Source organism: Elephas maximus, chromosome 8, assembly GCF_024166365.1.
Source record: "Elephas maximus indicus isolate mEleMax1 chromosome 8, mEleMax1 primary haplotype, whole genome shotgun sequence".
In the NCBI taxonomy this organism is placed as follows: Eukaryota; Metazoa; Chordata; class Mammalia; order Proboscidea; family Elephantidae; genus Elephas; species Elephas maximus.
Window position 1 is genome coordinate 15,626,214 of NC_064826.1, and position 14,113 is coordinate 15,640,326.

Consider the following 14,113-nt stretch of genomic DNA (forward strand, 5'->3'; position numbering starts at 1 on the left):
GGTCTTCTTGCTAGAGGAAGCTCCTGCTTTAATATAAAGAGAAGTTAGCCGGAAACAATCTGAGCAAATAAGGCTTTAGAAATTAATAACGGAACATATCTTTCCCTTCTTTGACATACACAGACTCCTGAAAAGAGTAAAATTTCATATAGAGAAGAACTCAGCCTTCCCTTGTCCTTGGGGATACTAAGCGCTTAGAATTCTCTTATTTAGTGAAACTTAGAGTGATTTTAGTCAACTGAGAATATGAATTTTAATGAATAAACATAAAGAGGCTGCAGTGTGATTAATTACTTTTGTGTGTGGCCTTTCTACCCATGGTCTTGTAACTCCCACCCAGGTGACTGTGTGATAGGGTCATTGTGGTCTACCAAGGGGATTGGTCAGTTTTGCCTTGAAAGACAGCCAATCCCAGAGGAGAGACGAGGAGCCCACCCTTACCAAGGAAGGAAAGACCCAGCAGCAGAGACCTGGCAGCAGGAGATGGCTTGGTGGGCTTCCTGACCCATGGAGAGAGAAAGCTGAGTGCCTCTGGGCAGTGGCTGAGGGCCAGGGAGAGGCGTGCCTGCAAGCACAGCTGGGGAGAGGCTGTCCTGAAGGAAGAACTGTATCCTGAGTGTTCTTGAGCGTGAATTGTAACTGTTACTTCCCTAATAAACCCATAATTGTGAGTATGGTCTGTGATTTCTGTGTGGCCATTGCAATGAGTTATCGAACCCTGCAGAAAAATAGAGAGTGCTGTGGGAGGGACGGTTGGTGTCAGAACTGGTAAAGATGGCGGACAGAGGAGGCATGCCTGACCTCCGTCTCATAGCAATCAGCTTTGTGCTGTTGATCTTGATTCTCCTTCCCCCTTGTGAAGAGAGAGGAGGTCAGATACTGCCCCCACACCATTTTTACAGAGGCTTATTCACAGACACAAAATTTATAACCGGGTTTGTGAGTGGCAAGGAAATTTGCCAAGCGAATGGGATTTTCAATCTCCACCACATTAGAGATCACTGCTGCTTTTGATTGTAGAAACTAGAGGATGGACATCTCAGCAGATGAAGTCCTGTCTGCGTGCTTCCTGTGGACTGGCAGCCTCGGTAAACAAACTGTGAGCTCTGTGAGGGGTCATGTCTGTTCACCAACCCCTTACCAGGTACCGAAGCTCAGCAGACTCTCAATAACTAGGTGATAGACAGACAGAAGGGAGGGATCAGCACCATGGCTCAGAGAAGCTCCCCATGGCGACCCACTCTCCAAGACGCTATCCCGCTCCAAGTCAGCTACCTACCTTCCCCTCAGAGTCCACTCTGGCTTCAGAAATGGCTCTCAGAGGCCAGAGCCATGGTGCTGCTGCAGAAGCAGGTGCCCTCCTTCACCCACCGTGGAAACAAGCTCTCCTAGTGACTGTTTCATGGACGGTCTTATGGACACGGCCACCCTGCAGGCCCTGTTAATTCTAGAAGTCTTGATGTAATGTGATGGCCCTAGGTATCACCTTACAGCCCCGGCCTGAGGACATGGGCTAACAGGTGGAGGTCAGAGGTGGTACACCAGTCTGGAATAGCCTTAAAGAAACAGCTCAGCTCACTTTGGGGGAGTCCTGATAGACTCCAAACCAAACCAGACCTCCAACGTGATCCCAGCATGATCCAGCCCCAGAAGCGAGCCAGGCTCCTAATCACCATTCCCCTCCCATGAGGCAGGATGAGCTCCACCTGTCTGGACTGGTTCCCTTTGTAGTCACCTCTGCTGTCTCTTGGGAGGAGGAGGAGAAGAGTGGGGACAAGGAAAATCTCGCTTGTTAGTCAGTTCCGACTCATAGCGGCCCTATGTACAACAGGATGAAACACCACCCGGTCCTGCACCGTCCTCACAATCGTTGTTGTGCTCGAGCCCATTGTTCTGATCTAATAATGAATAACATCAGCCCTGAAAGGCCTGTTTCTAATAATATCCCATAACATTATATATAATTTTCTTTCAGAGAAATGGAAGTTCAAAGTGGCTTTTCTAATCAAATCAATGATTATTTGCGAGGTGCAGAGTAGAAAACTAAGACTTCGCATTTCCAGTCCGGTTTTTTAATTGCTCAGACAAAACTGTCTTCCACAGAATCTTAAATATTTTTCATTTGAATTTCTTACCTTTGACAGCTCAAACAGAGAAAGAATTCCACTATACTAAGTTATTGATTCTTATTCCTAGGGCTCCTGTGTGTACAAGTATTTATGTAAGCAGACCCAAACTATAGAACTTAAAATCAGAGTGGTCCACAAAAAGTTAAACACAGAATTACCATATGACCCAGCCATTCCACTCCTAGGTATATACCCCAAATCTTGAAAGCAGGGACTCAAACAGATACATGTATACCCGTGTTCACTGCAGTACTATTCACAATAGCCAAAGGGTGGTAAAAGCCCTAGCGTCCATCAGCAGAGGAATGGATACACAAAATGTGGTCTCTCCATACAACGGAACATTATTCAGCCGTAAAGAGAAGTGAAGTCCTGACACATGTTACAATATGGATGAACCTTGAAAACATTACGTGGAGTGAGATAAGTCAGACACAAAAAGACAAAACATTGTGCAATTCCACTTGTATGAAAAATTCAGAAGAGGCGAATCCATAGAGATGGGCTGGGGGAATGGGAGGATATTGCTTAATGGGGACAGAGTTTCTGCTTGGGGAGATGAAAGAGTTTGGAAATAAAGGTGCTGGTTGCACAACATGGTGAATGTAATTGATGCCACTCAATTGTACCCTTAAAAATAGTTAAAATGGCCAATTTTATGTTGTATGTATTTCACCACAATAAAACAAAAAAATGAGAGTGGCCCAGAGGCAAAGTGGAAGAGCTGCCAGGCCTCTGACAGTGGCTCTGTCAAGCTCGGGCCCCTTCTCGGGGAGTCACAGCACTGATTCCATAGTCCTTAGAGTTGGCCCCACTCTCAGCAGTAACCTGTCAACATATGGCTTGCACTTCTCTACACCAACTTCACAGCCCAGAGCTCAGAGAGGCCGTTGGCTCTTCTTCCTGGGTACCAGAGATACCATAAAAGCTTATTCCTGAGCACTGTAATCACTGGATTCTTTTTTTTACTCACTTGAATAATGCCTGGCTGCCACAGTCACTTTATGTACAAATTTATCCTTATACCATCAACTGAAAAAATAGCTTACTCAATAGATTGTATCAGTAAGATCAAACGTTTGGCTCATTAAAAAAACACATTGTTTTCCAAAATACTGAAACTGCCAGAATAAGGGAAGCCTTCATATTTTTTTTTTCATATTAATTATGAATCTCTCCCACCTACTTGTTAAAGCAGGAATTCTACTAGTCAATAGCTGGATGGCCTAGTTTCAGTTATTAAATGCATCTGAAAGTGATAATGCTTTTACAAATTCTATAATTCATACTTTTCATTAAATTGGACAGGCCTGACCTAATTAGTCCACATACATAAAGTTTTATCATTTCCCTGTGCACACATTATCTGGTCTATTAATCTGCCAAATGGTAAGTGTACCCACTAGTCAGGATTCCTGATAGCTGCAGGTGTGCCCTGGGGGCTGCTGATTCTGAACGCCTGTTACCGGGAACTCAGAACTGGTCAGGCTCAGGGGACTGACTCACTGTTAGCCAAACCACAAGAGGCTGATTTAAAAGCCAGAATGCCAACTTATTAATTTACAATGGGAGCTGGGCCTGGCTTAGGGACTGGGGCAGGGCGTTCTAACGTAGGGTACAGTCCCCACAGGGGCAGGTCCACCCTGGGGACCAAATTAAATCAGAAGGTTGCCTGGTTAGCAAAGAATTAAAGCAAGGGGAACCAGATTTCCTCAAGAGAAGCTTCTACGGCATTCTGGAAGCCTCATTAGATCCACTGCACCACTCCGCAGCCTTGGCTTCCTAAAGGACCGTCACCCATTCTGGAGGACCAGAGCAGTGTTGGATCAATATACTGGCATGTTCCTATTTTCATTTCCTCCTTTAAGACTAGGTGCATCCACCACTCCTTGATTAGAGCCTATTTTCAGACAGGTCACACTGTCTTCAGGCTCTTTCCAGTTGGAAGTGGTACCCTGGTCAATCTAGCTCCTACGTGACATGTGTAGACAGAAAATCTCAGCCATGATCTGTTGACTTTGACCATCTCACACTGACCTCATTTCCACCTTCCGGGGGCACCTAGCCCAGGGAAAGAGTATAAAACTGTAAAACAGTACAATTAGCTTGAGCTTCTGGCTAAATGATGACCTGGCCTGCGTCAGCCAAGAATGGCTGCAACGGCAGGATGCAATTAGGCAAGCGAAACCATATCTGGGCACAGAAGTCACAGCGGCTAGAACCACCTATATGCACACAACTGTACAACATCTGCACAGCATTGAGAGTCTCTCATTAACGTCTTACGATACGTATGTGATAGTGAACAGAGCTCCGTCAATGGGGGTGGGCCTTTTAAAGACATCTGGAAACATGAACCAAAATTCTAAGTTAGGGCTTCGGAATTCCTAGCTCCCAAAGAGATGCACTGTTAAATATCCGACATCATTTTGTGCTCATGATCCTTGAGCAGGTCGCGGGAGTGTTAACCCCATTTAGCAGGACAGTAAATGAGAGCTCAGGACTGCTAAGCTGCCCGGCCATGGGTGACAGAGCCAGGTCACAGTGCTGTTTCCAATGTACTCTGAGTGTGACATTTTGAGGATTGGGGCAGTAAGGAAAAAAGAGGGGGGAGGGAGAAAACCCTTGGGTTGAAAAAACACTAAATACAAGCCTGACAAGCAGAACAACGTCCCAGCCCCCTGCAGGAGCAAACTTCCTGAAGGCTCAGCTCTGAACCACATAACCCTTGTGTACGGCCCATGTCCCGGGTGCTGCTCAGCCTGCCCATGAAGGGCAGTCCCTTCATGACAGAGAAGAGCAGAATCTGAGGTCCAGAAAGCGGACTGATGCATCTGGTGTCTTGGGACAGTAGCCCCAGAAGTATGGGGATTAAAGAGTTAGAACAAGCTTTCCCTCCCATGCAAAAAAAAAGAATCTGGCACAAAGGGAATGGGGTTGGAGAAGCTCCTTAGGTACTAACCTGTGGTTGGTGCCAAGCCCTTGGCAGGTTCTTCGGTCAATCCAAGGTATTCTCTAATGAGCTGGCTCAGCCTCTGGTAGGCAGCATCCAGATCATCTATGATAAACAAGAGGATGTACTCTAAAACAACAGAATCTGATCAAAATATGACCAGTTTGCAATAGTTGGTGGCCATGATTTTCTAACTACATTTAATTTTATGAATGTTGTGATAGGTAGAATGCTAAAATGACCCCGATGACCCTCCCCCTGTGTAGCCTCCTCCCCTTGAGGGTAGATGGAACCTGAGATGTCACCAAGATGTCACTCTTGTGATTGTGTTACATTATATGGCAAAGGGTGTTTTGTAGATGTAATTAAGGTTGCTAATCAGTTGACTCTGGGTAAATCAAAAAGGAGATTATCCAGATGGGCCTAACATAATCTTATGAGCCCTGTGAAAACAGGGTTTTTCTGGGCTGGTGTAACTGGAAGCATGAGAGGGATCTACTGAGATATTGCTGGCCTAGAGATGCAGGGGCCACAGATTTAGGAGCTGAGAGCAGCCCCTACAGACAGCCAACGAGGAAAGAGGGGGAAAGAGGGACCTCAGTCTTACAACTACAAGGAACTGAGTTCTACCTGTAACAAGAACGAGCTTTGGATGTTTCCCCAGAGCCTCCTGAAGAGAACTCAGCTCAGTTTTTCACCTTGATTCCAGCCTCATGAAACTCTGAGAAGAGAACCAGGCTTCTGCCCTACAGAACTGTGAGCAAATAAATGGATATTATTTTAAGCTGCTAAGTGTGATAGTTTGCTATGTAGCAGTCAGAAATAATACAAACATGTAATACTTCTACATGTTTCAAAGATCAAAACGTCTAAGTTGAACCATATGAAATTGCTGTTTTCGTGGGTCAATACAGTTCTATCACCGGCAATTTCATATGGTTCAACCTAACGTTTCCCCCCTCATCCAGTCCCCTGCCAAACAGGTAACCAGGGTGATTAATTTCTTGAGGATTCTGGCGGAGGTTTTTCATGGAAATATGATCACATCTTTTTTTTTTTTTTTTACAGCAATGATGGCATATATTAGACCTACGGTTGTGGACCTGGCTTGTTTCAGTAACAGTACAGCTTAAGGCTCTTTCCCTACCAGCACACAGAGAGTTTTCATTCCCTTTTATGGCTGTATAATGTAATGGGGTTTAAAATACACAGAAGTTTCCACATTTCGATAAATTCTCCCATTGACGACTGCTTTAACTAAGTGCCCATGTCTAAGCTAGTGCTTGAGAACGTTTGTTTTACACAGATACTCTCATAAAAAATTCTAGCAGCTGGATTTTTTTACCTTATGATAAAATGGCCTGAGATTCACAGCTGGATTTTTACCTACATGTAAACATGTAGATTATGATAAAATGGCCTGAGATTCATATAACTAAATTAAATTTTAATAATTATTTCATTATAATTAAATCAAATTATGTATTACCTAATTTTGTTCTTACAATGTCCCTTAAGGAGTTCTGGGCACAATGATTAAGCACTCTTCCAAGAGAGAAAGACCTGGAGATCTGCTCCTGTAAAGATTATCTCATTGCCGTTGAGTCAATTCTGACCCATAGCAACCCTATAGGACAGAGCAGATCTGCCCCATAGGGTTTCTAGGTCTGTAATCTTTACAGAAGCTGACTGCCACATCTTTTTCCCACAGAGAGGCTAGTGGGTTCAATTCACAGGGAGACCTTTCAGTTAGCAGCTGAGCGCTTAACCACTGTGCCACCAGGGCTCCCTTTTATAAAGATTACAGCTCAGAAAACCATATGGGGCAGTTCTACTCTATCACGTGGGGTCACTATGAGTCAAAAACGACTTGGTGGCACCCAACTGCAACAACAACGTCCCTTAAGGAAGGAATCTAATCCAGGCTCCTTTTACAGATGAACATCTCAGCAGCCAGAGGCCCACAGGTGGAACAAATCACACCAATGGAGGTGACCCAGTCTCACCAATTAACCCTTAAGGAATAGCGGACATCATACTCTGCTCCAGGCAGTGGAAGGCCAGAAGGAATTCGCACGGTAGAGCCCAAGATCTCTTAGATTCTGATTTGACATTACAAGGAAAATATCTTTTCCCAAAAAATTTTCTTTCCATTAAACTTTTAGCCCAGCGACCTCACACTTCAAAGATAAAACTCTGCCGAAAGCTACCAACCTGCATTGATGACTGCGTCAAAATAGCCTGGGAATTTCTCGTTCATATTAATATAAAGATCCACTCTGGAGATGGCACATTCAATCTCTGCCCGACTGAACAGTCCTTTTCTCCGCAAGTGCCCCTCATATTTCGTCTTGTTCATGGGCACCACCAGGATGTATCGAGGCTCAAAGTAGGAACATTTCAAACTTCTTACCCCCTTTGTGTTTAAGGGAAAGAGAGTCATGATTTAGGAATCATTTATAGACAGCTGACAACAGGTACAAGAAGTTGTATTATTGTGAGGAATTTATTTTATCTGTATAATGAGTTATTCTTTTCCCATAAATGGAGCCCTGGTGGTACAGTGGTTAAGAGCTTGGCTTAACCACAAAAGGTCGGCAGTTCAAATCCACCAGCCGCTCCTTGGAAACCCTTTGGGGCAGTTCTACTCTGTCCTATAGGGTCGCTATAAGTCAGAATCGACCCAACAGCAACAGGGTGTTTTTTTCCTATAAATATCTCAAGGCTGGATTACTTCACTCTGTTTATCAAATATTAACTAGTCATAGGAATTATTAGAACTCATTCCACCTGGGTACCCTCTAATCAATCAGTCTCATAATTATGGCTGCTAAAAAGGAAAACTTCTGGATACAGAATAGCTACATCCACAGCTAGGCTGCGTCTTTATTACCAAGAAGTAATTTAAACTCTACATTTCCAAGGGCATCCCTGCCAAACTGTAAGATAGAAATCTTCCCAGGAGAAAGGGTTCCTTTGTCACCCCTTTGTCATCTCCTTGGGAGCCTTCCTCTTTCCCAGCCTAGCACCTGGCTGGGTGTTTCCCATTACCCCTCACAGCCTCTACCTGCAGCAAGGGAAGGCCAACCTTGTGATGACCGGGAAACCAGAGCATGACGCAGTGTAAGGTACCAGTACCAGTTGCGGTCAAGCTGATTCGGACTCATGGCAACACCATGTGTGTCAGAGCAGGCCTGTGCTCCATAGGGCTTTCAGTGGCTGCTTTCTTGGAAGTTGATTGCCTGGTCTTTCCTCCAAGGTGCCTCTGGGTGGAACCTCCCACTTCTGGTTAGCAACCAAGCACATTAACAGCCTGCACCACCCAAGAACTCCAGTGTAAGGTAGCTTCGGGGAATCTGGAGAGCTTGGTCGTAACTGCAGTTCTCCAGCTAACTATAGACTCTCCGCAAACCCCTCAAGCTTTCCGGGTACCAGTTTACTTGTAGGTTAAATGAAAGAGCTATTCCAAACGGCCTCCAAAGTTACTTCCCTCTCAAGTCTGTCGTCATTCCTTTTACTCAGTGTTCAAAAGCATTGTTTTCGAAGTTCAATGGGAAGAAATGCAGGCTCTTTATAAACACAGTTTCTGAAACAGTCAACGGCAAGAGCAATTTGGAGAAATGTTTCAGCTAGGAGGGTCATTTGTGGTTTATAGACTCACTGTTGGAAATGAGTAGGAGTAAGCTCTCAAGGAAGGAGCCTTGGTGGCACGAGGGTTAAGTGCTCGGCTGCTAAACAAAAGGTTGGTGGTTCGAATACCAGCCACTCTGCAGGAGAAAGATATGGCAGTCTGCTTCTGTAAAGGTTTCAGCCTAGGAAACCCAGTGGGGCAGTTCTACTCTGTCCTACACTATAGGGTTGCTGTAAGTCAGAACCAACTGAACGGCAACAGGTTTGGTTTTGGGTCTTAAGCTCTCAAGGAGAAAAAAAAAGGGAGTCAGCACTCAGAACCTGAATTTGAAATGAAAGGTGTTGGAGAGTGTCTGCACTCAACGGCACATTGAGTTTTGTTTCTGCCTTGTCCGTGGAAGAAACTGTTGGGAAAAGGCACCCCCCTTTTTTTCTAATTAGCACAGAAATAAAGAATATCTCTCTAAAGATACAAAACCAACCGATCGAAGAAGGATAGGAAAGAATTGAAGAATTTGAGGTTAGCGAAGTCAAACAACAGAAGGAACCATGACTGGTTTCAGCAAAGCTAGGGAATACTGCAGAGTGGTGGTGCATCAGGGGTAGAATTCTCGCCTTCCACGAGAGGGACTGGGTTCCAGTCCTGGCCAAATGACCTCATGCACAGCCACCACCTGCCTGTCAGTGGAGGCTCCAGAGTTGTTAAGATGCTGAACGGATTTCAGTGGAGCTTCTAGACTAAGACAAGGAAGAAAGGCCTGGCAATCTACTTCTGAAAATCAGCCGGTGAAAACCCTATGGATCACAACTGATGATGGGGATGGTGCAGGGCCGGGCAGTCTTCCGTTCCATAGTATACTGGGTCGCTGTGAGTCGGGGGCTGGCTCCACGGCAGCTAATGATGACAACAACAGCAACAGGAAATCCATCCAATACAAGCAGCCAAAGAGAAATTACAGCTCTATTACCAGGAGGAAACCCTGGTGGCATAGTGGTTAAGTGCTACAGCTGCTAACCAAAGGGTCAACAGTTCAAATCCACCAGGCACTCCTTGGAAACTCTATGGGGCAGTTCTACTCTCTCCTATCGGGTAGCTATGAGTCTGAATTGACTTGATGGCAATGTTTTATTATTATTATTATTATTATTATTATTATTATTATTATTATTATCATCAGGAGGGACCAGTCCCCAGAGAAGGGCATCATGCCTGGTAAAGTAGAGGGTCAGTGAAAAAGAGGAAGACCCTCAACAAGATGGATTGACACAGTGGCTGCAACGATGGGCTCAAACATAGCAACGACTGTGAGAATGATCCAGGACTGGGCAGCATGTCATTCTGTCATACATAGGGTCACTATGAGTCGGACAAACTTGATGGCACCCAACAACAACAATAACAAGCTCTGTGAAGTTACAAAGGAAAAAATAAGAAAGATTTTTGAGTCCACAGTAAAGGAACACCAGACTTGCCTCGGTTTTGATTTTTCTTAAGTTTGGCCAAACCGAATCATTTTTAAAACAGTTTTCTTTATTACGAATGTGTTATAATGCTCAGTTTCAGCAACTTAAAAAAACAATCCATTATCTTTGAAAATTTCAAATACTTAACAAAGCTATGTATTTTCTAAAACAAATGAACAAGATATTCATGGTTTTACTCCAGATCTTAACTTTGAAGAAACTTCAGAAGCTGTGGCTACCGGGGCAGATAGGAAAAAATCTCAAATTCTGCAAGTCTAACTGGCGGAAAGTATTACAAATACTGCCACCAGTGAGCAAACGGGGCCATTGCCCAGGCACCTCCTGTGAGGAGGGAAAGAGCAACGTCAAATGCACGGGGTTGCCGTGGTCCCTGGGGCGCAGGGAGCCAGTTCCATACCTTGTAGGAATTAGGTTTATCTAAGTCACTTCATATAAGCAGGGAAACCCCCTGCTGTCAAGTCCACCCCGACTCACGGTGACCCCGTGGGTTACGGAGTTAGAGCTGCTCCATAGCGTCATAGCGTCTTCTTGGCTGTAATTTTTATAAACACAGATCACTTTCTTCTGTGGCGCCACTGGGCGGATTTGAACCACCAACTTCTAGGTTAGCAGCTGAGAGCAAACTGTTTGCGCCACCCGGGGACCTTACTGCCACGGATTGAATTATGTCCCCCCAAAAATGTGTGTACGGGTTTGGCTGGGCCATGGTTCCCAGTATTGTGTGATTTTCCTCTGTGTTGTAAATCCTGCCTCTATCATGTTAATGAGGGAGGATGAGTAGCAGCTGTATTAGTGAGGCAGGACTCAGTCTACAAGATTGGATTGTGTTTTGAGGCAATCTCTTGAGATATAAAAGAAGCGTGCGGAGAGACAAGGGGATCTCAAACCACCAAGAAAGCAATGCTGGGAGCAGAGCACGTCCTCTGGACCCAGGGTCCCTGCGAGAAGAAGCTCCTAGCCCGTGGGAACACTGACAAGAAGGCCGACAGAGAAAGCCTTCTCCTGGAGCTGACGCCCTGAATTTAGACTTCTAGCCTACTTTACCGCGGGAAAATAAACTTCTCTTTGTTAAAGCCATCCACTTGTGGTATTTCTGTTATAGCAGCACTAGATGACTAAGACATGGTCTAAAAAGACGAAGATAATTTAAGTAGAGGAAAAACAAAATAAACCTTGGGAGGCAGTCTTACTCGTAGTCTAGGTGACATTTCCGGCACTGCCATCTAGCTCCTGTCATTTATTCTCATGTGTCTGCCTCCCCCATACTAACCATAAGCTTAATGGCTCACACTTGCGATTTCACTCCTCCTGTGGCTGGCTTAGTGTCCTGCTGGATGCTGCAGGTCCCCCCGGCCCAATTCCTTTCCAAGTACAAACCCACTCACACACAAAAATAAGTTGATTGAAGGAAAAACACTTACTTCTATTTCCATATGAATACAGCTGGCTAAACCGTCTCTGGCAATGCCTTCCACAGTGTCCCTATTTAGCCCATAACTGTGATTACCATAATTATACGTTAGAATGAACTTCCCCTGAAATGGGAAACATACAGAGATTTTCATATCATAGCTGCCATAACGGAATTAAGATAAGTAAAATCATCCAATGCCTTGTTTTTAGATGATCCCCTAGGAATGACAAATATTAGCACGTATATGAGAATGGCAATGGGGTTATAAAACCCAGTATCAAACTGTGCAGAGAAATCCATTCAGAGTCCTTCGCTGACCAAAAACAAAGGGGGGCAGGCAGCTTATAATATCGTGCTGATAAAATATGAGAGTGAAACTGAAGTTTATGGGTTCGTGGTAGAACAGACCATTTCGGGTATTAACTCTCCCCGTTCTCATGCTTCCTCCTGCCCAACCTGCGCCACGCACCTTCTTTATTGGGAGAGCAAAACTTTTTTTTTTTAAAAAAACAAATAGCTTGCACTTCGCCTCAGCCATTTTGGCTGTGCCAGAATACCAGGTAGCCCGGAAAAGGCATCCATTCCCCAAAGCCTTGGCATTCTGAGATAACCCATGAACAACAGGCCATTCCTGAAGGCCATGAATTACAGGGACACTCTAAAAGCATTGCTCCCTGAGATAAGCCCTGAAAAACAGTCCCATCCTGTGTTTCCCTATCAAAAAAAAATATTTAGAGATCACTTTTTATTAAAACTGCCCCACAGGCTATTCGACAGAATTGCTGTCGGCCCTCTGGTCATTTGAACTATAAATGCTGCCTTGGTTTTGTATCCTGGAAGTCCAGTTCTTCTGAAAATGGTACAAAAATGCCAGTGAAAACATAGCTCTAGAAATTGTGAGTATTTTTTGACAATATGATGTTGTTTTGAAACCACTAGGTCCAATCTAAATGGGGAGGCTAATGACGACAGAAGGAGTAGAAATGTGTACGGCTTTGACAAGTCTGGCTCCTCGCACACATGATTTTGACATAAATAACTATGTGAAGGTTCCCAGGGCTGCACTGGGTCCCATCTGGTGGCAGCAGCACTATCGAGAAGGGCAGCAACGAAGGCCCCCTGGGCCTCAGAACTGGCCCCAGATGCTCTGGAGTCCCTGAGGACAGGAGCGGTGTAACTGGGCAGGGTTGAGGTGTGGGGGACAACCAGGAGACAGGTGTCACTTGGGGTGGGGGGAGTCTGAGGGGGACGTGTCTGTTGTGGGTGATGAGGGAAACCCACACCCCATGATCAAGGGAACTTTGTGTTGTCATGTATTCCAAAACCTGAAAACCTCAACAATCAGTATCCTTCATAGTTTATGCCCTGGATGCTATACCTTCTTTGTTATTTGGAACAAATGCTGTGGCTCCCTTTATATGTACATATATACACACATATATGACAGACAGACGGTAGGTAGGTACGTAGCTTTCTGAATCCTCTGTTTTCAAAATGTATACCTCCATCCCTTTTCAAATATTTGAGTTTGTTTACTTGCATATGCAAACGTTGCCCTCTGAGAATCCCAAAAATATCATCTGGAAGGGTATGGAATATGGAGGAATCTTGGGGTTGTACTTATGTATATAGAAGAGAACCCCTTTAACTGATTTGTTCAGAATTGAGGTGAAGTGGGACCCCAGCTCCTGGCTGGTGGTGCTCCTCTCATTTCTTCTTGCATGTAGATTTCTTAATAAATAACAACAATCTTATTTCAAAACGCTCCAAGTCTGTGGTCTTATTTCTGCAGAAGGGGTAGAGGATGTCTGGTGAGGGTCTGTGTGTCTGCAGGCGTGGAGGGGGGTGTCTGATGGAGGAGGCGTGTGTGGATGGGCAGGTGTGCAGGTCCGTACCTGCCTGTCGGAGTGGGTGGGTGGGGCTGTCCACAGTAGGTGGAGGTGGGGAATGTGGGGTGTCCGTCCAGGGGGTCCTACAAGTGGGGCGTGCTGTCTGGGTGGGTGTTTTAGGCAGTGAAGGCTGAGCATGTGGGTGTGATACGTGAAGCTGACAACGTGCCATGAGTTCATAATCTCAAATTCTGTCTCTTCATGAAGCCGTCTCAAGCTCACTGCAAAGAAAAGGAGATCGGAGACAAACTACAAGGTGAGGAAAATTACATTATGCGGAAATATTAGCAGGAATAGTAGACGTGAGTACTCCTCAAACATGCCAGGATTTTGTAGAGGAATAAAACTAAATATGGCCCCGAAGTACAGTCATTTCTTTGGCTAGGAACTGAACCAGACTTAACTCGATTACAGATACACTAAGGTAGGGAACATCAGAGGAGCAGACGACAGATGTACTGAGAACAGATGAACCAAACTGAGAAAATATGCTGCAGACTATAATCAGGGAAATTAATACGAATTTTGGGAACTAGTTGTCCTGCAAACTAAGAGACTGCTTCCTACTGATACCAAGATGACGCCTCAAATTGTTACCAAAGCTTTTAGAAAT

General features: G+C 44.9%; 1 protein-coding gene across 1 annotated transcript in view; it reads right to left on the reverse strand.

Moving 5' to 3' along the window:
- The window catches only part of LRGUK (leucine rich repeats and guanylate kinase domain containing), a 133,646-nt gene that overhangs the window by 46,342 nt on the left and 73,191 nt on the right, over positions 1-14,113 (reverse strand). The window contains exons 13-15 of the mRNA XM_049894621.1: positions 11,619-11,732; positions 7,297-7,498; positions 5,092-5,187 (exon numbers count right to left, since the gene is read on the reverse strand). Of these exons, the coding sequence (XP_049750578.1) occupies positions 5,092-5,187; positions 7,297-7,498; positions 11,619-11,732 (412 nt within the window). The remainder of the gene's footprint in view (positions 1-5,091; positions 5,188-7,296; positions 7,499-11,618; positions 11,733-14,113) is intronic.